We start from the raw sequence: 26,804 nt of genomic DNA, 5'->3' as shown, positions 1-26,804 counted from the left end.
AATTAGGTATTCAAAATGCATCACTAATTAATGGTGGCAAAGAGTTACATAATGCCTTAAAGTTTTTAAATGCCTTTTACCTGTATTTTTCCATATAATTAACACAGCTTCATAACATATTTTTAAATTCTAAAACCTCTTCTATTAGCTTCTTCCATTACTCCTTCTATGCTAAGAATGACAAATTACTTCCTTGTTTAATAGCACCTCAATCTTCATCTTTATGGATACTTCATAAACGAAAGCAGTGCAGCCAACAGTAAAGACTGTCTAGATGTCTCGCAAGATGGTTCACAGCCACATTGAATAAATGAGGGTCTAAGTCTGGCTCTCAGCTACGGAGGCAATAAAATTGACTTTGTCAACAACAGAGGACAATTCTGTTTTTTAGTGTCAGACTCACATTAACCAAACTTGAAAACCTGGTATATAAAATAAGAATGCCAACCTATTTATTTATTTATTTAGACAGGACCTTGATCTGTCACCCAGGCTAGAGTGCAGTGGCACAATCATAGCTCACTGCAGCCTCGAACTCCTGACCTCAAGCAATCCTCCTGCCTTGGCCTCTCAAAGCCCTAGGATTACAGGTGTGGGCCATCATGCCTGGCCTCCAATCTATTTATTTACAATGAGATACATTACTTTCATATGGACTGAGATAATTGTAGGGATGTAGCCAGCACGTTCTTTTCTTCAAGCAGATTTAGGGGAAAACAAATTGGAATCAGAAGGTTTCTTGCTGAGTGTGGAACCCAAGACAACTGACCTAATCGAATGATGTGGAATGTTTAAGAGCATGTGTTAGGTAGTTCAGTGTAGCCCCTGCACAATGAGGTGGCCTGGCCTTTGGGAAGAAAATGCTTTCAGTGCTGCTACTAAAGTTCTGTCTCCCTTGGAAAATACTAACGCTTGCCTCTAATGTTCTCCTTTCGTTTCCCCCTTAATCCTACCAGGCTGATTGATTCACTTTTTTAAGGACACTTCCTTTAAGTAGCAAATATTTTTAATCATAGCAGAGTGAATCATGCCTCCTCTCTTAAAGATATCTTTACAAATATATCCTTCAGAGCAACAGTTTTCACCGGATAATATTTTTTTTCCAATTTCTTGCGGGCGGTGGGGTGGTGACTTATTGTAATAATCATAACTAAATTTCAAATTTTTCTTTATCAATTCTATAGTAAATTGTTGAAATAAGTTATTTTTAGAAGTACATGAATGTGTTAAATGTCGCCTTTTATGAAACTAGCTATAAAAAGGGTAAAAGAAGAATCTGTTTAACTATTTACATGTACTTTTATGGCTTTAAATAAAACATTAAAGCTTGCTATTCAAAGTATGGCCATGTAACAGCCTGATGGTTGGTAAGAAATTCAGGATCTCTGGCCCTGCTCCAGACCTATGGATTCAGAATCTGCAAATTAAAAGATCTTGAGGTAATCTGTATGGATGTGCAAGTTTGAGAAGTACTTACTTAGAACAACAGGACTAATTCCATGTCTGAATGGTTGTCATTTCCTTTAGCCATCACTGATTTTATAAAGTTAAATTATAAACTTTCAAAAGGATGTGCTTTGACTAATAAAGGTGTTCAATATCTTCCATAATCTATGTCATCAACTCATGGTGATATTAATTTATCTTTAGTTTCTACATTGAACTAGTTTTATGCTTATAAGTGTAAAATATAAATCGTGGTTATAAAATGCCTTAATATCCAATTAGAAAGAATGGAGTGTACCACCTATTTTTTATATTTTCTATAAGATACCACCCAGCTAGTTTAACTATAGAAACCAACTAATTCTGATACAGTTATGCATTTATTTTAGCATTAGGAAAGCACAGTCATAACTATTAATTTAAACCATGTATAGATGGAGAAAATTTGAAAGTTCTTTTTTTTAGTCTTCCAATTTTGACATTTTTTTCTTCAGGGTGATGTTTTAACAGTATAGGTGATCCAGAATCTAGCATGCCACAAACTATATAAGGTTAAGAGAAGATCCTAATCATATTCTAGGTGACTGGGGAGAAAAAGGAATCTCTGAGTGAACATGCTTCTTCACGTATTATCTGCCTATAGGAGGGTGCTAAGCAGAAGACTATTTATTGTCCTCTGGAATACAAATTATTGTGAAGGTACATCAAGTCAATCATGAACTAAAAAATAATTAAGTACAACATACGCGCATAATTCTTTTCTGCATCGGTATTGTTCTGTAGACTATCCTGTGCTTGAACATATCAGCCATAACAGATATTTCACCTTGCTGATATCAATTTTAATTTTGACTATCTGAATTACTGTGAAATTATAGAAATCATTCATCTATTCATATTTCCTCACTGTAACCAACTCTTGACTTCATTTCTTATAAATGTTTGTTTTATTATATTGTACTAAAAATAAGTGACAGTGAAGAGTGTTATAAAATCTTTAACAGGAGAAAAATTATGATGCTGTATATAAGGCCCAGAAAAGTATATTACAGTTAAGAGTTTAATTAAAGATTTATTGAAAGTCTAAAACCAATACTCACTTTCTTATTGATATAGTAGGGGTCCAGATCCTCCAGGGGCTCTGACACCATCTCTGGAGGAATGTCTCCATAAATAAATGGAAGGTTCTTTCCAGCTTCCAAGTCACTATTTGGCTTTGGTTTGTTCTCATCATCATTATCTTGTTCCTTTTTGGGTTTCTTGGCTTTCTCTTCTGCAGCACGTTTTTCGATAGCAGCAAGAGATTCTCTAGTAAAAAGGCGGAAGCTTTCAGGTCCCGGGGGTACCAACAGTGCCTGTGCCATCTTTTCATCCTGCACATTTAATTACGTGTAGCTTCTTGCATATGAATTGCCTGCAATAAAAGAAAAATTGCCCGAGAGTTAGGAAAGCAAGCAATTGGGTATAAGAAAATCAACTAAAATGTCATTTTTTAGTAATTGTTAAAGCTATAAACATTAAGTCATGCTTTTAGCACCACACTACACATTTGAACTTGGAAACTTTGTCATTCAACCTAATTCTCAATAAGCCAAGTTTATAAATCTATCAAAAGTCTGTACTTAATGTTAATTAGTTTGATTTAGCCATTCTACAATGTATAGTATATATAATACATATAAACATTATATTTTATTTCAAGTATATATAATTTTGTCCATTTTTTAAGAGCATTAAAAAATTCTGTTTTGACACCTTTCCACCAAAATATAGTATACTTTCAGCAAAAGAGTAATGCCAGTAAAGTTTGTCAATAAAATTGCTTAATTATTCTGCATAATACCCCCCACCTTTTCATAACTTTGTAGCTCCCCAAATAAAGAAGTACTGGTAACAATGCAATTATTGTGATACATCCCTGACTCATACAAATGAGGATAGAAAACGAAGTTTTGCCAAACCCAACCACTGTTCTCATTGTTACCATCATTGACAACTGCTGCTCCAGAAAAGATCTGATCACCAACCAGCAGGGACATGGAAGCCACTACCTCCAGAAAAATCTATCTATCTTTAGCATTTCCTTTCTTTTATTAAGCCAGACTCTGTTTCCTTCTGAAACAATGGAGAATATGTTTACTTCTTATTTCAATCTGCTGCCCTTCAATTATTCCAAGACAATTTTAACATTTTCCCTGAATCTTCCATTTAGTATAGTGGTTAAAAGCATGGACTCAGGTGCTAGACTCTGTCTGTTCTAAACCCTGGCTCTGTCGCTTATGAGCTGTGTGATCGTGGACAAAGTAATGCCTTATTGCTTGACTTCATCTATAAAACGAGGATAGTAGGGAAGCCAATCTCCTGGGTTATCATAAGGAATAAATGAGTTAATTATGTTGTGTCTAGAATAGTTTTTGGAATTAGTAAGCACTACATTGCTGTAAATTATCATAATTAAATTATCTTCAGTTTCCCTAGCCATTTTCCCCTTTTAGGGTTTCAAGCATCCTCATAATTCAAACCACTCTTTAAACAGTTCTTGCTGTACTGGAACCACAACTATGACCACGGAATTAAAGGAATGAACTGAGAAGTGCAGCGTATAGGGGCACACTCACACATGCCGATCACTTGGCTGAGAAAGAAGGGAAGGCCGACCGATGGAGCGGCCCTGCTCAATTTCTCAGGGAAAGGAACAAAAATCTATTTGTAGGATACATAATAGAACTATCAAAACCACAAGAAATCAGCTACATAAATTTTGAAACATGAGTTATTTTATTTTGCATTATGCCAAAAACCACATTTAAAAACTAAAGATATAGAAACAATGACAATACCAAATAAAATAAGTACATCAGTCATCTTATAAAAGAACCTACCACTATGACACCAAAGTCATGATCAAAGTTATCTGTGACATTTTCCCCATTCCTACCATACCCCTCTGTCCCTACATTTATTCTAGGTTACATAGTATTTTATCCCTAAATGGCCCTCTAATTCTTGGCAGCTCACTACATGTACTTGAGCTTACAATCAGATGCTCTGGATCTTTTAGTAACATAAGAAAAACAATATGGGTTATTTTGTGTGTGTGTGTGTGTGTGTGTGTGTGTGTGTGTTTAGTTTATATCTTAATTACTAGTTCCTTGATCTGTTCCAATGACAAAAAAAAAGTGTTTTTATAACATTACTTATTATTTTATACTATTATGATTTTTTTGAGACAGTGTCTCACTGTGTCACTCAGGCTGGAGTGCAGTGGCACAATCACGGCTCACTGCAGCCTTGATCTCACGGGCTTAGGTGATCCTCCTACCTCAGCCTCCTGAGTAGCTAGGACTACAGGTGCCCTCCACCATGCCTGGATCATTTTTTGTATCTTTTGTAGAGATGAGGTTTCAATCGCCATTTTCCCCAGGCTGATCTCAAACTCTTGGGCTCAAGCCATCCGCCCACCTCGGCCTCCCGAAGTGCTAGGATTACAGGGGTGAGCCAATGTGCCGGGCCCAAAAAGTGTTTTTAATGTACGATATGTCTTTTTCTTTGAAATAACATTGTCATCATATTTTTTTGATATAATATAATGATATAACATTGTCATTATATATTTTTGCTACTATGAAAGTATATTCTAAATAAATTATAAAATAAAATATCAGGCCTGTCAAAAGTTATGTCATTTTTCCCCATTAATTTTGAACAGAACTTCTGTTTTATAGTTGGGCAGCACACTTTTTGTTTTCTCCATCAAGTGGTATAGTACACGAATCGAAAGATTTGAGAAAAATTCGATTTCACTCAAAAGTCAGTTGATCATTTATTTTGTGTTTTCTAAATTTACGAGGGGCAGCACAAAATAAAACTAACATTTTTAGATATCTTATGTCAATTTTGACGGCCACATAATCAATCCAACTCTAAGCTGTGTGGAATAATCACAGCTTTGATGCTTTGGAGTGCAGAAAGAGTTTGAGCATTTTCTGCAAGCCTTAAGTACCCAAAGATGTGTAAACCATCTGTCTGATATCACCTGCCATGAATTGAATGGCTGTGGTTCTTCCCAAGTGCTGAATGAAAATGAAACAGCATGACAAACATGTCTTAAGGAAATTCTATGAAACATGGTCGCTTTCTTAGAGGAGAAAAACAAAAAAAAAAGGTTGATTTGAGGATTTGGTTTTCAACTAATTTTGATGTCTTTATTGACAATGAATGGAAAACACACTGCGGTTGGAATGGGAGAGCTGAGTTAGTACTGAGTCTGCCGCTAATGGTATGCCTGTATCATCTAACCTGTCTCAGCCTCAGTATCATTGAGGCACCTCAACACAGAGATGGCTGCCCTTTTCCAGATGGGAATAGCTAATTGATATTAATACATACATTTTACTTAATTGGAGTCGTCTCTTGGTTGGTTTTTGTTTTAGAAATAAAATTAGGTTTAAAATATCTAATGTGGAAATCACTGAATAACTTTCACAAATTATTCTGATTTATCTGAGATGATATGGAACAAGGAGCCATCACAAAATCATGAAAAATTTTTTTAAAATAAGTAGTCTTTTACCTTCTTATTTACTTATCAAAGGCTGAAATAAAGAATTTGAATCTTGATCAAAAGAAAGTAAAAATGTCTCGTTGAAATTCCCATACCGTTGTCTCTAAGTCCTCGGAAGATAGGCTAGTTCCAGACTCAGCTTTTCCCCTACAAGGGAATTAGGGTTTGCCCAATATTTGGGTAGGCTGAGAAATTAAAGAATTTAGTGAGTTAGAGTTTCTCATGACTTCACTGACAATTTTGCGGTTAAGAAACCCCTCATAGTTCTTTGGCAGTTCTCTTTTACTTTTTTTGTTCTCCTTTTTTGTTCTCTGTGAGCTTATTATACAGAGTTCTTACATAATTTTACATTCATATTAGAGCAGACTTTAAAAATTAATTCTTACTGATGCCTTGGTGTGGAATATATATATTATTAATGATTATATGCACATTATAATTTATTAAAATACATAAAATTTAATATATCAAATTTTCTCCAGAGCTATCTTTGCAAGGACAAAAAAGATATGAAAAAAACTTAGGAGATGATCTCTTTAACTAAAAACCAAAAAGCCTGTGGGTGAATGTGTGCGAATAAAGCAAATACATCCCTTTGTTAACCAGTAAAAAGATTACGGTTCAGTATATCCTATATGAGGAATAAACTGCAGAATTCCAAATCTGGAAGGGATCTCAAAATCATTTATTTGGAAAATATTTATGGAGGGATTCTATGAATCAGTACTCTGCTTGAACCAGGAACCCATGGTCACTTCCTCGGGGCTGACAGTCCAATGTGGGAGGCAGATTTTTATACAAATAATTATAATACAGTTATATACAGCTGGTGATTGTCTGAGGTTCATAAAAAGTATCAATTTGTTCTTCCCAGGGAAGGGAGAAAGAGGTAAGATTTGGGGAAATTTCCCTGAGGAAGTGATATTGGAGTAGGTTTTGCAGGCTAGTTGGAATTCAACTGGGGGCTTGTGGTGGTGGTGGTTGGAAAGGGGTTGGTAGGAAGACACATTAATAGAGACACATTAGTAGAGACACACGGAGCAGGCCGGGGTGGGGGCGGCATGTGTGCAGATGCAGAGACAAGAAAGAGCGCGGGGAGTTTGGGAGCAACGACATGAAATTCATTATGGGTGGACATCACCCTGCACGGAAGGGAGTGGTATGACATAAAACTCGAAAGTTAGGCAGGATAGACCACTGAGGACCCTGTACTACACATGAAAGTATGCCATGGATAGGGAGTGTTATGATCAACGTGAAGACTGGAAAGATGGTGGCAGTATGAAGGGTGGACAGGCAGGGAGTGACCCTAGAGCAGTCGTTTTCAAATGTTGTGGCTTCAGGATTTCTTTCTACTCTTAAAATTATCCGTGAACCCAAAGAGCTTTTGTTTATGGGAAGTCTTAGCTATCCATACTTACCATATTGAAAATTAAAATGAAAAAATGCAAAAATTCTTTTAAACTAATAACAAACACTTGTATGTTTATACAGACAACAGATGGTTAATGAAAACAACTGTATTATTCAAAACAGAAAAAAATTTAATGAGGATGAATTTGTTTCACATTTAGTCAAATATGTTTATGTCACTTAAGAGAATACATTTAGATTTTCATGAATGCTTCTGTGTTCAGTCTGATGGAATATGTTGTTTTATTGAAATATAAGAAGAAAATTTTCACATATTTGTGTGGCTGGAAAAGGGAGTGCTTTAATTGCCTTTCCAGGTAACTGTGAATATCCTTCTTTAATATCACACCAAAACTCTACAAATGGTAGCTTATTAAATTAGTTGTGTGAAACCAAAAGTCATATCAATGAACTTTTGATCTATCTTGTCCTTTGAATAGGTCTTTTAAGTAATCATGCATGATTTTGTGTCATCATGCATGGATTATTTGGAAAATGGCACGTTGTTATGAACGTCTTCCAAATTTAGGCAAATTTTCTTATATAATATCCAAAAATCACATTTGTTGCTATCACCACTAATGTCATGAGAAAAGTTGTAATGTATGGGTAGGCTGTCAAGCTCCCAGTGGCAGGTAAAAGTTTTCCCCAAGTCCAATTTCCTCTTGAAAGCTCCAGTTTTAACATTGACAACAAATGCTGTTATCTGCTTTTCCTGAAGTGACAGGCCTTCCCTTTGTTCATTTTTGAGAAAACGTGTGCCAAATACTCAAGTCTGAATAACCATAGTTTGTCAGTTATTCTTTCAAGTGAAAATGGTGTTCCATGAAAAAAAGAAAAGTGGCCTATTCAGCTCCTGACTCAATCACACAAGTGCTTTTCCTAAAGACAACTATGGCACTTCAGTATGCAGTCAAATAGTTTATATATTCCTCCTATTTCATCATACAGAATGTTAAAAATAGGGATTTTTTAGGGCTGTGCTTGAGCAAAATTAATATGTACTGCTTCATCAGAGATGTATTATGTGAACTGGCATTATTTTTCTTACTGAGAGTGTGGAGCAATGAAGAAAACACAGACTACGCCTATAGTTTGATGCTACTGCACTGAATCCTGCTAAAGCATTAGCAGTTTTAGCACATGCCTATTGCTCTATCAGTGCGAGTGCCAAAACTGAAAAAAGACAAATGCCATTTTGGTATTATTATGAAAGTAGTTTAGAACTCAAAGCTCCCACACAAAGGGCCCGAGGAATCCCCAGTTGTCTAAAATCTATACTTTGAGAACAACTGCCCAAGAAGAAAGCAGTTAGACACCACTAAGTAGTCAAAAGAAGAGAAGTAAAGGATCTGACAATAACTCTGGTACCAAAAGGCATGGACTTGGCAATCAGAACTGGATTCAAGGCCTGACTCTGCTGCTGTGTTCCTGAAGCTTTTTTGTTCTTTATAATTTCCCTAGCTGTACAATGGAGATAATCATAGTTCATACTTTATAGAGCTAATATAACATTTAAATGAGAAAACACACCTAAAAGGTGAGCACAGTGCCTGGAATACATTAATAGTAGGTCATCAGTAAGTTAGGGAGGAAAACCACAGCCAGTGGAGTGTATTTAATGCACAAGTATAGAAGACAGAAAAACAATGAGATTTTGTGACTGATTTGATAGGAGATTTGAATTAAAGTTATAGGGTTAGGCTCACTTCCAGGTTTCCAGCTTAAGCCACAAATTGACATTAACCCAATAGAGAAATGGAGGTTTGAAGGCATGATAATAAAGTCTGTTTGGAAACTGTTCAGTTTGAAATAGCTGTGAGATATCTGGGTATACAATTAAAATATGGATTTGAGACTCAGAAAGCTGTCTGGGCTGGGGTAAAGTTCATTAAGAAGTTACTGGATGAGTCTGGGCATGGTGGCTCATGACTGTAATCCCAGCACCTCAGAGGCTGAGGCAGGAGGATTGCTTGAGCCGAGGAATTCAAGGCTGCAGTGAGCTATGATCTCGCCACTGCACTCCAGCCTAAGCTACAAAACAAGATCTTGTCTCAAAAAAAAAAAAAAGAACAGTCACTGGTTGAAGCTGAAGCTAAGAATATGCATGGCGTTGCCTAGGGAAAAATGGTGAAAGGGTGATGAGTGAAGAGACAAGACTCACACAGCTACCAATTTTTAAGTAATGGGAACATAGAAGATGATAGGCAATGAAGTTAGAACAATTACCTAGATGCCAAAGAGGAATTTCCAAGATGCTAATTAAAACACCTACTTGGGATTTAACAATTAGTCCAACTCTCTGCCTGTAAAATAAATGAAGAACAGTCCCAAAGAAGCTAAGTAATCTCCTCAAAATGTTTACTGACAAACACAAATTATGACTTTTTCTATTATAGTTGATGTATTTGTCTTGAATCTTACTATTATATGATTTGCTCTAAAAGATCTAAGCTGTATATAAATAACTACAGAAAAATAGATTTGACTAGTTCATTTCAGTTTTCCGGTTTCACATGCCAGTGTACTATGATGCTAACAAAATCTTATGAAAGTACTTGAAGCCAGCCAATACAATGAGTACAAAACTAATACTTGTTAATGAATCAGAATCTAGAAAAATGGCATTGTAAACATTTAGGATATGCTGTGGCATTACTAAGGAAAAAATTTTTTTCCATTAGTCATGGCCTATGGGTTCTCACCTTGCCTAATTTTCCAGAGCAGCAGACAGTTTGGCAAATTGTATTGGTCCACAACCTGAAGTATCAGTAGTGTTTCTCTTTCCCTGTCTCTGTCGGGATTTTTATGATTATGTTGCAGACAAAATCGATTAGTTCTGGTCTGTTTCCATGGAAACAAGATTGTGTCAGAAGGCTGTAAATTTTTCATCTTTATGGATGGAAAGTTGCTCTATGTCATATAACTTGAGACAGAACTAAAAAAATCTGCAATGCATTTTCATGTCTTTGAGAAGGAGAGTGTGAATTGCTGCGAAGGACTGGGTCCATTACTGAGGAGGGATGCTGTATTTTCTCGGTATCTACAAGAGACTATTCTAGTAAGGGTCTAATGTAAAAGACCAGATTGACCAGCTAACTACCTAACTGTTGAAGAAAATTAGTTAATTTTCCCAGTAAAATTTTCATTTAAGGCTAATGATTGTCTGGTAGTTACCAATATTCTCAGGCAGCATATGCGCCCAACAGCATAAGATTTATCAAAGGCATACATAGAGCACTCAGCACATTATAATGATAACCACTGGACACATTCCAAGGCAGAATTAAATACTATTTTCTATAATTTCAATAGTTTTGAAATAATACCTGGTTGATGTGTCTCCTTAATCGGGTGGCTGTGAAGATTGAACAATAACACACAAAATTCTGTTGAATGATTACTATGTCTCAGACACTGTCATGCAATATATGCATGCTAGCCCATTTAATCACTATTACAATTTCATGAGGTTGATACTATTATTATTTCCACTTTAAAGATCAAGAAACTTAGGTGCAGGTAGGCTAGATAAGCCAAGGAGCCAAGATTTAAACCTGTCTAGTTAAAAAAAAAAAAAAAAAAAAGCCTGGGTACTTAAGCCTGCAAAATGAGAAGATTCTTGGTGTTTGCTGAAAGAAAATTAGGATAAATCACTACCTTACTGGGAGGTTACAATGTATAAAGCCCTGTGTCAGGAATGAGTGGCATCATCTAAGTGTAGCAATATAGTCCTCATCTTTATTTCCACATAGAAGATAAAGCAAACAGGAATGAATTAATAACAAATATAAAACCCACATCTACATTCACATGTATGCTACACACTTTGGAGTTATTTAATGATAAATTGAAAGGCTAGGCTACCTTCTTCTATGTCAAGTACCTCTTGCTCTCAATGTATTGTCAAGGAAATCAGCATTACTATTAGTCTGAATAAACCTTTTGAGAAAGTAACTCTACAGCAAGGGTAACACATGTTATAGCCAAATACAAATGAAATCTAGACCCTCTTTATGTTATTGTTCCGTTTCTATTAGCTAAACACTTGATTGCCAACATGTGCTAACTAACAAGATGATCTATTTCTGTTTTTCTGTACGCGGACTCAATGTCATGGCTCTGAAAAAAAATAGCTTAGTAAAAAAAGCATGAGTTCATCTCTATCTTCAAGATAATTATCCTGGAACTAATTAATTTTTAAGGGTTGATATTTTCTGTGACTTCATCCTTATCAGATAGTTATTAGCTTGAAGAGACAACTGCTAACTAGTAACAAAAATTAAGTCAACATTTTAAAGGACAAATCAGCATCGTTGGGTTTATTAGCTTTTTTTTTTTTTTTTTTTTTTTTTTTTTTGAGACAGAGTCTTGCTCTGTAGCCCGGGCTGGAGCGCAGTGGCCGGATCTCAGCTCACTGCAAGCTCCGCCTCCCGGGTTTGCGCCATTTTCCTGCCTCAGCCTCCTGAGTAGCTGGGACTACAGGCGCCCGCCACCTCGCCCGGCTAGTTTTTTTTTTTTTTTTTTTGTATTTTTAGTAGAGACGGGGTTTCACCGTGTTAGCCAGGATGGTCTCGATCTCCTGACCTCGTGATCCGCCCGTCTCGGCCTCCCAAAGTGCTGGGATTACAGGCTTGAGCCACCACGCCCGGCCTTATTAGCTTTTTAATGTTTCTTTTAAATGCTTGCAAAGTAAACTGTGTGTTTGACTCCCCAGTATTCATTCCATTCCAGACGCTTCCTTCAAGCCCCTTGCCAATCTTTGTTTAAAGACAAGGTATATGGTCTAATTCTGGCCAAGGAAAGGTGAGGGGTCTTCAGTCAAGCGGTTGTTTGTAAAAAGTTTCTTCAGTCCCAAGAAAGAGAACAAAGAGAATATAGCATTTTCTGTCCTCTGGTCCCTTTTCTATTGGGATAGAATACATGGCACTACTTCAACCAAATTAAAACCAGAAGAGATGCCAATCTGAGGGCAAAGCTGACACACTGAGGGTGGCAGGTCACAGAGACATATTTACCCCTGGGCCTTTGACGGTTCACTCAGCTTGTGGACCCAAACAACCTCTGCACTGCTTGTTCTGTTCAATAAACGTCTTTCTTGACTAAGACAGTTTTAGACAGTTTTTCTAGTTAGTTGCAGCTGATACACCAAATAAATAAATAGTCTTTGGTCAGTTCAAAAACTTGACCAATCGAGAAGCCAGCTCACAACCAAGTACTCACCACATATTTGGATGACCTTTACCCCATACAGTCAGGTGAGCTGTAGATCCAATTACCAAATAAATATAATAAAATTTAAAGTAAATACAATCCAGAGTAATTTACTAAATACACAGGATGAATGTCTCTTTTAAAAGAAAAATATATAAAAAACTGAGTTAATCTCTCTTTCTTACATCAATAGCCTTTGGCATCGTTCCATCCCCTATGTCATCTCTGCTATGTCTCCCTGTATATATTTGCCTCATTGGAAGAACAAACTGGTAGAGGAAGGAAGAAAACACCCTTCTGCCTTCTTTTGGTCCTGATACAGCTGTTCTGGTTAAATGTAGAAACTTTAGTTTATTTTCCACAAAAACAAATTTATACCCAGAAGTTGTGTAGTTACCTTAGTCACAGCACCTTTTCCCGGAAAAGCTCCAGGCCCCTTCTGTGAATTATCTCATTTATTCTTACAATATCCCTAGAAGAGATTCTTTGCTCCTTTCCCAGTAAGCCACTCTACTATGAATCCTTGACAGATATCTCATCCCTGACAAACCTTGACGTGGCTTGGCTTCAGCTTTCTTGCTCCATGATCTGTGTAGAAAGAGAATACAGGTGAAATTAGCCTATAATCTTTGACATTTGGCATAGGGGTGCTCTGGCTCTGTGTCTGGGTTTTATTCCTTTTTTTTTATAGCCCTAGATCGAGAAAGCAGGGATGATGCAAAGCAGGATACTTAAACCCTGTTAGAAGCATGCCCTAGCATGACTTAGGAAGAATGGGACCAGGAACCACTGCCAGGATCCTAGGGTGGGGACAGGGGCACTTCCTCCTTCTTTGGCAGCCTTGATTCATTTACTCTTTCTGAAGGCATGCTGGCACTCCTGAGCATCCTTCTGTTCTTCCCTCTTGCTTCCTTCTCTCCTCTTCCCTCCTTACATCTTCCCCTTTGCTTCTTTTCCTCAAATACCTCAAACACCAAAGAGGTAGACTAGTGGAACATGTGGTTCACATTGGTGTTGTAGGTCATTCTCTAGTTCCTTTTCCTCTCCACCTAAAACCCAGTTTGATAGGCTTACTAAAATAAGACAAGAGCTTCTAAGAGTACATTTTAGATAAGCTGAGGTAAAAAGTCTGCATGCTAAATATTAACCTAAATGTAATAACCAGATGTCATACTCCTTTCTGCTATAACCAACAGCAATGGCTTAGCAGAGTTAAACCAATAATAATTATTTCAAAGGGCAATATATATAATTCTACAATCAGTAATTAACATTTAAAACAACATTTACTGCAATTCATTTATACAATGCTCATAAGCCAAACTAGTCATGAATTCTCACCAGTAAATTTCCCTTGACCACTTACCGTAACAAAAAAAACATTAAATCTCACTTTTACAATTTTATACAAGGTCTATAAAATCTTGGTCTCCAGATGAACTCTCTACTAAGCCATCGCTTTTTTTTTACTCTATTCTGTTACCAGAGTGATGGTTTCGAAACACATACCCTACCCTTGTTCAAATCTGTCAGTGGTTCTCAGTGACTCAGAATCACTTTAGCAAAGTATGGAAGTGCCTTTATGATCTGGCCTGTGCCTCTCCTCTCTTACCTCTCAGTAAGTGGTAACAATAACACAAATGCTAATGATAATACCCATCAGACGCACCACGCATCAGAAATTGAGCAATAGATTGTTACATAAATTTATAATCATTCAATAAATGTTAGTCCCCTCTACTTCACAGCCTTAAGCTTAATAAATGTTATTTCCCTTGTCTTCATAGTACACAAGTAACTAAGTTTTAAATACTTTGACCTTCAGCCTGAGCTATAATGAACATGATGTTAAGTATGTTAAACAACCAAAACATCAATTTAAATACCTTTTTAAAACATTTGAGAGCTTTCTGCTGGGATGTGGAGGGGCTTGAGGTAGGGAAGGCTGGATATTGAAGAGCGAGTAAGGAGGAGCAGAGGGTAGAGTTTGAGAAAGCATCCCAGAAGTTTCTGATTTGCTTGAATTATCTTTCTTTTTCCTATCCTTGTGAAAATTACTGATTTACAGATTGGAGAAAATGTATTTTATGGCCTTGGCTTCAAACAGGAGAGAGAATTTTTGTTTGTTTGTTTTTAATCCCAAGTATCCATGGGAAATCGCAGTGATTCCTTCATGTGGATTCATCCTCCAATTTAGGCCACATACTTCAAACTGTATTATATCTTAATAAGAGTTGCATGTCACTCATGTTTAAAAGCAGCCCTGGTTTACAAATTAACCATTATATAAATTGGACTCTAAGCAATTCTGAACTTCAGTGAGCGTAAGAATCGCCTGTGCGGCAGGGCGCGGTGGCTCATGCCTGTAATCCCAGCACTTTGGGAGGCCGAGGTGGGCAGATCACAAGGTCACAAGTTCGAGATAGCCTGACCAACATGGTGAAACCCCGTCTCTACTAACAATACAAAAATTAGCCGGGCATGGTGGTGAACGCCTGTAATCCCAGCGACTCAGGAGGCTGAGGCAGGAGAATGGCTTGAACCTGGGAGGTGGAGGTTGCAGTGAGCTGAGAATACACCACTGCACTCCAGCCTGGGTGACACAGCGAGACTCCATCGCCTCTCCCCTCAAAAAAAAAAAAAAAAAAAGAATCATCTGTGCTACTTGTAAAAATGCAGATTTCTGGATTCAATTTCTGGAGATTCTGAAAAAGTAGATCTGAGGTAGCGCACAGGGATCTGCATTTTTAATACACTCTCCAAGTCAGTTTTGTGCAAGCGATATATAGACGATTATTTGAGAAAGGATGCTCTGAAGGAATGAGTAAAGAATACAATCTGAGTGCTTTTGGTAATCAAGCCTAGAGTTTATCTCTAATGTCCCCAGTAACTAAGCAAAAAATGGAAGCATATTGGATCACATGAATTTTGTTCTATTTTAGGAAAAAAACACATTTCCTAAAAGCTATGTATAAAAAGCAAACATTTTTCAAGAACTGAACTGAAGGGAGGAAAGTTTTAGGATATAATATAAAGGACATGAGGCAACACGCTCAGCAGACATCTTAAGTTTAATTTTGCACAGATGCGTACAAGGTTCAGTCGAAAAAGTCTTTCTCTGATGGCTGCAATTAGTTAAACTCAGTGAATTTCATTTAGAAGGTGATGAGATAAGATGGTCCAGAAACTTTGCTTTCAGATGACCTAATACATTGATTGGATCTGGAGATCCTCCCAAAATGGTTAGCCTGCATTTGAAATTATCTTAATAAAATTTCAGCATTTTAGTAATTTAGGGGAAAACCTTCAGTTTTCAAATAAGGAAGTGATAGCTCAAACAGCATGATAGAAACACTATCCTAAAAATGCTAGATGTCACCAGTTGAGGAATCTTAGACAATTTAAATCTTTAATTTTATTTTTCTTGAGCCGTTTCTACTTAGTATTGTTATTAATGCTTATGCTAATATCAACAATTGAATATTCTAGAGGTAAGTTTGTTTGTATTCTCTTTTGTGGTTATTTTAGTTTATCCTGAACATTTATTTATCCTTTAAGATCTTCTAGTTCCCAGTGTTTGTAAATTTTTTGTTTTACTATGGCTCCACTATTTTTAGCATCATTTTGCATCTTTACCCTTTGTTTCTGGCCATGAATGCAACTTTATTTTCTTTCAATTGTTTTTATCTTCCTTTATACTGATGACATGATATACCTGCTTAAGAATTTTCCAGGTTACAACCATCTGTGTCATGCAGCAGGCTGTAAAATTCTGGCTATTCAGCATTTTGCGCAAGAACAGAAGCAGATCCAAAGGTGGTCATGGAGGAACTCACAAGCTTTGCCATGAGGAAGGGACAGCTTTCCATCTGGGTGGGAACCTGGTTGGCTCTTCGACCTCTGTGAAGAGGTAACAGCCTCAATTACGATCTGCTCACTTGGTTTTAAGACTTCAGGTCCCTGTTAAAGAGGTAACTTCAAATGGGCAAATCACCAAGATATCATAGGGTGAAATACTGGAATGTTGTCTAGGAAACCAAATTGTCCATTCAGTTCTTAGGCAGCGCCAGAGATTCTCCTTGTAGCAACTTTGACCACCTTCATGGTGGTCCATGTTAACTTAAAGTCTGAGACTTCTTTCTTTGTGTTGTATAAAATTCATTTCTTCCTTTAAAAACGTTGGGCTCGGGAGACTCAGAGCTAAGTGTACATTTTGAAACAGTAAATTCATTAGCATACAGTCCTTAACAGATGTATCACATACATTTTCTCCATTTTCCTTGTCTTGAGATGCCTATTGCACAAAGATGTATTTATATATCTTTGAACCTGGGAGGCAGAGGTTGCAGTGAGCTGAGAATACGCCACTGCACTCCAGCCTCAGTGACAGAGTGAGACTCCATTCCCCCCACCTGTGCTACTTGTAAAAGATGCAGATTTTATATATATATATATATAAATATATATATATTTTATATTTATATATATATAAAAAAACTTAGCATCACTTTTTAAAAGAGGAGGGATATAATAAATAAAAATAAAATTCTTCTATGTGATTTAAGACTTTTTCATTCTTTAGCATGATTCTATACTTCTTATAAACCATTTTTTCTCAAGGACTATACTTAATTTTATAATAAAAATAAATATTAAGAAATGAACTTGGAAGCACTGTATCCTAACATTGAAAATAATCTTTCAGGCCATCTAGTTTCACCAACCTAATTTAAAGCAGTGGTTCTCAAAATTTAGCATCAGAATCACCAGGCTAACATCTTGCTAAAACACAGATTTCTGGGCTCCACCCCAGGTATATATGGGTGGGACCCAATTTTGCATTTCTAACAAATGCACAGATAATGCTGATGTTGCCAGCCCAGGAACCACACTTTGACAATACCGAGCTTATAGAATCCAGAATTTTATGGGTTTTTTTTTTTTTTTGTATTAGTGTATTTTATTTTTTATTTTTTATTTTTTTATTTTTATTTTTATTTTTTTATTTTTTAAATTTATTTATTATTATTATACTTTAAGTTCTAGGGTACATGTGCATAACGTGCAGGTTTGTTACATATGTATACTTGTGCCATGTTGGTGTGCTGCATTGTTTGTTTGTTTTTTGTTTTTTTTAAGGTTAGAAACATGTATACTGCATATACAAAAATTAATTCAAGATGGATTAGAGACTTAAATGTTAGACCTAAAACCATAAAAATCCTAAAAGAAAACCTAGGCAATACCATTCAGGACATAGGCATGGGCAAGGACTTCATGTCTAAAACACCAAAAGCAATGGCAACAAAAGCCAAGATTGACATATGGGATCTAATTAAACTAAAGAGCTTCTGCACAGCAAAAGAAACTACCATCAGAGTGAACAGGCAACCTACAGAATGGGAGAAAAGTTTTGCAATCTACTCATCTGACAAAGGGCTAATATCCAGAATCTACAAAGAACTCAAACAAATTTACAAGAAAAAAACAACCCCATCAAAAAGTTGTCAAAGGATATGAACAGACACTTCTCAAAAGAAGACATTTATGCAGCCAAAAGACACATGAAAAAATACTCATCATCACTGGCCATCAGAGAAATACAAATCAAAACCACAATGAGATACCATCTCACACCAGTTAGAATGACGATCATTAAAAAGTCAGGAAACAGGTGCTGGAGAGGATGTGGAGAAATAGGAACACTTTTACACTGTTGGTGGGACTCTAAACTAGTTCAACCATTGTGGAAGACAGTGTGGTGATTCCTCAAGGATCTAGAACTAGAAATACCATTTGACTCAGCCACCCCATTACTGTGTATATATCCAAAGGATTATAAATCATGCTGCTATAAAGACACATGCACATGTATGTTTACTGCGGCACTATTCACAATAGCAAAGACTTGGAACCAACCCAAATGTCCATCAGTGACAGACTGGATTAAGAAAATGTGGCACATATACACCATGAAATACATGCAGCCATAAAAAAGGATGAGTTCATGTCCTTTATAGGGACATGGATGAAGCTGGAAACCATCCTCAGCAAACTATTGCAAGGACAGAAAACCAAACACTACATGTTCTCACTTATAGTTGGGAACTGAACAATGAGATTACTTGGACACAGGAAGGGGAACATGACATACCGGGGCCTGTCATGGGGTGGGGAGATGGAGGAGGGATAGCATTAGGAGATATACCTAAGGTAAATGACGAGTTAATGGGTGTAGTACACCAACATGGCACATGTATACATATGTAACAAACCTGCAGGTTGTGCACATGTACCCTAGAACTTAAAGTATGTAAAAAAAAAAAAAGAAATATGTATACTGGGCATATCACTTATATTTTTGTGGTTTCTTAAAGATGACAGTAATAGATTCTTCAGTTTCATTTATTTATTCATTTGATGCCCTATGGTGTAATTTCCCTGCACCTGGAACCTTGAAATGATTTACAGCAGTATTACACAGAAGCCTGCAATCACTTTCAGTCTCCCTGCTGCCAGCCTGACTCCCGTACAGCCTGTTTTCACCTCGCCAGTCAGAGTGATTTGAGAATATAAAAATCAAATCATATCTTATTCCTCTGCTCAGAAGCCCCCAGAAGCTACCCAGAAAAAAAGTCCCAAATCCTTGCAATTGCCTAAAAGGCCTTATAATCTGTCTGACCTTTTGGTTATCTAGGGGAAGGCACCTCCTTCTATTCTCTTCCTCCCTCAGTTCTCTGTAACCAAACTGGCTTCCAGCTGTCTTCTGTACCTGGAAGCACACGCAGACTATTCCCCCATTCCAGTATGCTCTTCCTCTAGAAAGCTGAATGGCTAACTCATTTATCTCCTGCAAGTCTTGGCCAAAAGTTTACCTTTTTAAAGAGAACTGCTCACACTTCTCCTCTAATCTCTTATCTTGTTCTGATGTTTCCAAGTCACTTATCATTTTGTTAGGTACTATATAACTTACTTATAATGTTTATTATTCATTTTATGTCTCTCCTGGGTAGCACAGAAACAACACAGGGGCTGGAATATTTGACTTTTTGGGGTCTATTTTCCCCATTGAATCTCATGTGTCTAGAACAGTACACCCACATAGTAGTGCTCAATGAATACTTTTTTAAAATCAATGAATTATTTAATTTTGGTTTCTGAAAAATTTAATAAATTTTTTTTTAGATGTATTATTTGGAAATTCAGCCCAATCTTTAGAAACTCACATATTCTATCTATGGCAACATATTTTATAATAGCAATGTCTAGAAAAAATGAAACTGTCCACTAATGGGGTATTGATTAAGTAAATCAGATAACTTTGTTTTATATTATATAGATATTAAGATGATAAAACATAAAAAGACTCAATGCAGGAAAAACAAAGCCAAACTCTGTAGGCACCATATTTACTAATTATGTAGCCTTATTTAACCTAGAACAAAATACATACATTAAAGTCCTCTTTACCTCAAATATAATTACATAACTATGCCAAGATTACTAAACTCTCTTTAAAACAAAGCAAATTGAAGACTGAATACTTTTCCTAAAGTATTTCCCACTGCAAAATATCTTAGAGAAGTAAGAATGATAACAGAGAACAGGGATTAAGCACTTGTCACTTATCAGGGACTGATTACTTCATTTAATATTCACAACAAATATGTAAGATAAATATGATTGTTGTTTGTATTTTTTAGATAAGAAAACAATAAGGTTCAGAGGGAACAAGTAACTTGCCCAAGGTCACATGACTAGTAAATGTTGCCATCAAATTCTATAATTTTTTCTTTGGAAAAGTTAGTCAAAGCCTCTCTACAATGATCTTACCAATGAACTTCTCCAGCTACATCTTACATACTCTGTATATTTTCATTCCCTAAAAGACTCCAGCCTCTGACACCTGGCGTTCAAAAATGTTCACGCTGTCTGAAATATCATTGACCACCAACTGTCACCTGTTAAAATCCTACTTGCACTCCTAGGCTCATCATACCCCAATTCCAAGTCAGAAGTCGTTTTGCCTTCCTCTGAACTCCCAGAGCACACACATGTTGTCTAAAATTTTTACAGTAATTATATATATTCTATCTTCTGTTGTTATTGAAGATGTGCCTTATTGCTTCTCCATTTATTATTAAATTCCTTGAGGATAAGGGTGTATTAGCTACCCACCACAGTAAGCAGGACATTATTTGATATATGTTGAATACAACTGCCCAAAACAAATCTTACAAACATTCTGTCCAATATGGTAGCCACTGACCACATGAGGAACTGAGCATTTGAAATGTGGGTAGGTGCCAAATTTCGAAATGATGATATTTAGGACATATCATCTTAAATAAAATATATCATTAATAAAAGTAATCTTATTGTTTCCTCTTTTTTGATATTAGAATCTAGAACATTTAAAAGTACATACATGGGACTCATTATATTTCTAACGCACAGTGCTTTTTTCAGATATACTTGTTCCCTATTCTATCACTCTCCTCGAAGGGATCAAACCCATGAACAAATGCATGCATTAAGCAAAAGGAGAATCCCCTATTCTGAGACGTCCTACAAGGGGGAGGGGGCTCTCTCTGGATCAATAGTTTTTCTATTTTATGTAGTCAGGTTGCTGCTTTTGTCTTTCGGTCTAAGAAACACCATAGTGAAAAAGCTACTTTATTCATAAGTGAACATTCTCTGTGTGTGTGTGCAGAGGAGCAGAAACCACATGCAAATCGGAATATAACAGAATTACAGGAAGCTTTCTATTTTGAAGTACACTGGCAACATGACAAATATAAAGCAAACAGCATCCTCCGAACAATCCTTGATCCTTTTCCTACCTCAACATCAGCCATAATAGAGAGCCCTATGTTGCCCTCAGCCACATGTCTCCTACTGCTTGCTGGTACCATGTGCTTTAGGCAGCTTCTTTCCAGGCAAACACAGACTGTTTACTGACTGTAATCAAAATGACAGCGCACTGTTTTCACAACTGAGTGTTGAGAGTCGACTGCCTTTTTCACTTGGCAACCTGAGGAAAATTGAGAACTGGGAACTTGAGGTATGACTTACATTACTTTAAGATGGCAGTGTTGACTACTCCACATGTTATCTGTGCTCTGTTGAGATTTAAAATACAGAGGATTGGGATTTGTCCAGCTCAGAGCAAAAAGGTTTTAATCACTGCTTCAGATGGGTGCAAATGGTAAACCACACCGGAGCACAGGATGATTTAGGTGTGTCTGAAGTTCAGCTGCCATTTGATTCTTCATCAGCAAAAATCCAATCACATAAAGAGGACTTCCTCACTAAGCACACCCCTTAGATACACGGTTATAGTGTTACAGAGTGGATGACTCTAAGATGGTGCCACAGAAGATAATGCAATATACTAGAAAAACATGCCCTGCCCTTTCTTTCTTAGAAATGAGATTTAATGAAAAGATAAGAAAGAGGAAAGCAGAAGGAGAGATATACAAGTTGCAAATCAGACAACCTGTATTCTAGACTTGTCTCTGCTATCACTTGTGTGATATATTGAACACTCACGATCTCAGATGTTTAGTGTCTATATGTGTAAAAAAGAAGGGAGAGGTGGGAAATTGACCAGTTAATTTGTAGCACCTCTTTTATCACTAAAACTCTAGTTCAGTGTCCAGACTTTGGTACTCTGTACTAGACTTACTCCAAATGTTTCTCCCTTCTGAGAGAAACTTCTGAGGGTATAGCAATACCCTTATACCCTGAATGTGGGTCACTAAACCTTCTATAAATCATGTTCCTGAGGTAGGTGTGTCACATCTATTATAGGATATATTCATTTTTAGAAGACTTTAGTGAACTAGATGCTTGCATAGGTCCTCTCCAGCCCCAATTTAAACTGTTTCTTGATGAATAAATAATATAATGCCTTGAGTAGAATATGACTTGAAGATCAGCTGCTGAAAAGAACTATCTCTTGAGTCCTTTCTAACTGTAGATATTCAATTTTGTACACATGACATCTCCATGAAATGGTAATATAAAAAATCTCCTACTGATAAATTCCGTACAAATTGTAGTTAACAAAAAACCTAGAAACCTTCAAGTCTGGTTTTCAGTGAAATATGACCAGTCACTTGGCCACATCTCCCCCAGAAAGGGCCCTTTGAAATAAAGAAAAGAAAAAAAAAAAAAAAAAAAAAAGTCTTTCCTGGGATCTGAATTCAGGACCCAGAGAATCTGTGTTTTTCCTTCAGCCTCTAAGCACATCATTGGCACCAAAATAGAGCAAAGGACTGTGTGCACTGCCCTGATTGAGGTGTGGATGATGCCACTCACTGCAGCGGGGAATGCAGAGTAAAAGGTCTCTGCACATAAGGACAGGAAGGGGATGCTGTTCAGTGCTCAATTCTTTTGAGGCTACAGGAGATCCAGAATGCCACAGGTAAGAGAAAATTACATATGATAAAAAATTTTGTTTTAAACAGGGATTGTAGCAACCAAACTGCTGAAGACTAGCATGGTCTGTCTGTCTTCACCCTCCAGAGGATAGAGGATCTGATAAATAAGAAACTGACTAGTGAGGGCAGTAATCCTGAGGAAAAACCTAAGAAGAGGTGAGAGGGAAGATGCCAGGAGGGAGAGATGCCCTGCCGTGTGCCTGAACTGTCCCCTCAAGGACATGGAGGATTCAGGATCCTGATAAAATTGCCAGTGCAAAATCAGACATTGAGTTCATTCATTCTTCAAGTGCCACTCCTCTTTAAAAATTAACAGACTTTATTTTTTTAGAACAATTTTAGGTTTACAGAAAAGTCGATCAGAAAGTATTGAGTTCCCACATCAAGTGCCTTTTTTAATGTCTTAAATATCTGTCTTCAAAATTTTTATTCAGAAATAAATTGAGAGAATAAATAGAAACGATTTTGTTAAGTGTGAAACTTCCCAAATCTAGCTTTCTTGAGGGATATGGATTGTTGGGGGAGAGGAGGAAGTGTATTATTTTCTGATTAAATTGATCTCATAAAGTGTTTTCTGAACTGGCACCACTATAGATTTAATGGGATATTTAAAAGAAAGGTGTCTTACAATGACTCAGGATAATTTTAAGATACTGAGTAGAAAACCATACCTTACAAATGCATAAGAGGGAGCTGACTATTGTTTTCATGGTGTATCTTACCTCTAGTGTCTATTTGCATGAAAATCTGCATCTTGATTTGGATGTACTCTGCCACTTTTCATTTACCTTCATGCATTACCCTTTCCTTTTCAAAATGTACAAAGTGCTTCTGAATAAGGAGTTGGAATGTTTCCTCAAAGGAATCTAGTTAGTTCTTACAATTGTCATCTGTTGGTAGAGGGGAATGGTTATGTCAACCATAAATTATTCACCCTCTACACAGATCATGTTATTTAAGGTGACCCTTCTTCATAAAAGCATTCCTTCCCTGGTTCAGGTTTTCATTCTTATCAATAGCTTATTGGTTTCTTATTTATATTTTCGTTGCAGACTTCCCAAAAACTTTGTGTATAAAGGTTGGTTTTTTTGTTTTGTTTTGTTTTGTTTTTTGTTTTTTTTTAAGTAAATGATCCAATCCCAGTGGGAGGACACAAGCACTGTGTCACACACATCCATCACAACCCTGGCCTCGAACATGATATTGTATTTCTTCTGTTTATCACAGAAGCACCAGCGACCTGCCTCAAAATGTGGATATTCTCATCTTGAGATTTAACAGATATTTTCTGTAATGAGAATCATTTTACTGACCACTTTGGCAGAATGTTAGAGATGGGTGAAGAAAACATAGCTAACTATTAATATTAAATGATGATCCTCTAGAGAAAAGACTTTAGGATATAATCTTCTCTGAAGGACCTGTAGAGGATTGTCCTCTATGTCTCCTACTCAGCTGTGGGAAACCAATCCGGAACAGCAACTGGGGTGTTAACCCAGGAAATGTCTCCTTAAAAGCTGACTCATCTTAGGAATGAGATTCTTTTTAAGAAATGCAATTAATTATTAATTTCGCTCCACTATTAGATTAATTCACTTCTTTCGCAGATATACCATTTTCTGAAAATATCTTTTAAAATGCATTTTGGTTTTTAAAAATATGTTCATTTACAGAATCTGTCTTTCCTCCAAATCTGCCTAAATTGCAGTTTAAAAAATTTAAAAATCAAAGTGTTTTGCTTTCAATTGATGATTTGGAGATTCCAAGAATATCTTTCAGCAGACCTACTCTTATTTGATTCTTCAAGACTTAGTTCTCCAGGTAGCAATTTATAGGTAAGAAATAAATCAGTGAGTGAATCTATGGTTGCACAAATCTGAAGTTGTGGATGCTCAGCTCCAAATGCGTACATTGTTTGCATGGTTAGCTTGCAAAATATTCCATAACCAGCAGCTGAATCAACTTTCAAATACACTTGGGATAATAAATTAACAATTTCAAATGTAAAATTATTTAAACACGTCAGTAAATGCCAGTGTGTTCAACTAAGGGAGAAATGGACAAAAGCGTATTTTTTGTTGCTTCCTTAAGAATTTGCATAATATCTTTACTTAACACATGCCCGCTGGATAGCACTCTGAAATTATTTTGAAAAGCATTTGTCAACTATCATTCACTTCCCTAGCCAAGTTTTCATTGGCTTCGGTTATTTTTCTCTTTCTCTAGTCAATTGGTTTTTAAACCTGGCTACACATTTGAACTACAATTGCAGGGCTTTTAAACAAATATTGATACCCAGATTCCGCCTCAGAGAATCTGACTGAATCGGTTGAAGGTGGAGCCAAGCATTGCTCTTTTTTAAAGTTTCCCATGTGAGTCTAATGTGCATCCACAGCTGTGGGCCACTCTCTGAATCAGCTCATAATGTTCTACCTCTTTTTGTTTTCTCTCAGTATGTTTGCACATATCTTTCTCTTTAGCTGTGTTTTTTTTTTTTTTCTCCTGACATTTTTATTGGTGAGGGCCTATAAATCTGTTTTTTGCTTCTCTCATTTTGCTTTATTCTTCTTTTACTTCCTATTTCCTGGCCAAGAAGTTCTCATTCCAGGTATATATCTTTGATTTGTATTCTTATCCAATACTATTCAGGCTTTATGTCAGTGTAAGAGAACACAATATGATTGTGAATTATATTTTTGCCTGTTTTTTCCAATGCTAATTTAATAGTTTACATTAATTTTTGGTATAAATATAAAAAGATCAATAATAGAACCTAAGGCTATTGTAAAAAAGCTGATATTAAGGAAGGATTTATTTTAAATGTAATTATTATTGGCTATGACAAAAGACAAAACATTTTAGAATTTTGAGACCATACAGGTCTCAAGGACATGTATATATCATATCAATAATATTTTTCCCTTTCAGAGGTAAAGGATCGCAATGTGTTTGCCCTAAATTTTAAACTTTAAAAACAAGTTTCAACAGTGTTTAAAGAACAGAGTGGAAGTGGGAATATTACATATTGCAACAAATAGCATAGCAGAAACAAGATATCACTAGCAACAGAAAATAGCAATAGAAAAAAAGAAAAAAAAATCAATGATGCTAAGTATTGTGGTGATGGTAATATTGGGAAGAAAACTAGAAATCAAGAAGGTAATGCATAGATTCAAGGACTTGAAATGAAACAGACTGAGCCTAGACTGGGAGAAAAGAGATCTGAGTACCAATGTAGCTGTGCTTCTAAATATGGTCAAGTGGTTTCCTCTCCATGAGGTTTGTTTTCCCTCACTGACAAAAGTACTGGTTTGATTGGCAAAAGGAGAAAAAGAAACTTTGCAATTCCTTGGCAAGATCCTGCCTATACATGTGTTTTATTGAATCTATCTGGTATTATAAATACTTTGAAATAGATGACTCCGTTTAACAACAGAGGGAAATCTTTACTAACAATTTGGATTTTTCAGCTTCTTCAGAGAAGTCATTTGATGTAACAGTCTCCTAGCAGTGAGAAGGCGTTTTCCATTTTTAAAAAGGGCATGCATGCACTTTCTAGTTCTTTAGGCCCAACCGGAATGGCTTCACTGCTTTCTCTTACCTACTTTGCCCATGTAGGAATTTATGTTCGTTTCTTCTAGAATTTATTATTTAAGGTCATGACCAACCATGATATAAGTTCCATGATATATTTTCCATGAAAATGCTCAGAGTACTTCGGA

The 26,804-nt window shown here is 36.4% G+C and overlaps 1 protein-coding gene across 6 annotated transcripts in view; it reads right to left on the bottom strand.

Moving 5' to 3' along the window:
- Positions 1 to 26,804, bottom strand: part of LOC126933197 (sodium channel protein type 3 subunit alpha) — a 116,261-nt gene that overhangs the window by 84,033 nt on the left and 5,424 nt on the right. For 5 of the 6 annotated variants that reach the window (XM_050752897.1, XM_050752902.1, XM_050752896.1 and 2 more), the window contains exons 2-3: positions 13,035 to 13,225; positions 2,547 to 2,860 (exon numbers count right to left, since the gene is read on the bottom strand). In XM_050752897.1, the coding sequence (XP_050608854.1) occupies positions 2,547 to 2,810 (264 nt within the window). In that variant the 5' untranslated portion in view covers positions 2,811 to 2,860; positions 13,035 to 13,225. Of the gene's footprint in view, positions 1 to 2,546; positions 2,861 to 10,128; positions 11,737 to 13,034; positions 13,226 to 26,804 lie in introns of those variants that run through there. The other variant, XM_050752898.1, reaches the window with a different exon arrangement.

Source organism: Macaca thibetana, chromosome 12 (genome assembly GCF_024542745.1).
Source record: "Macaca thibetana thibetana isolate TM-01 chromosome 12, ASM2454274v1, whole genome shotgun sequence".
Taxonomy (NCBI): Eukaryota; Metazoa; Chordata; class Mammalia; order Primates; family Cercopithecidae; genus Macaca; species Macaca thibetana.
The sequence above is the reverse complement of the archived record's forward strand: the minus strand, read 5'-3'. Positions and strand labels throughout refer to the sequence as shown.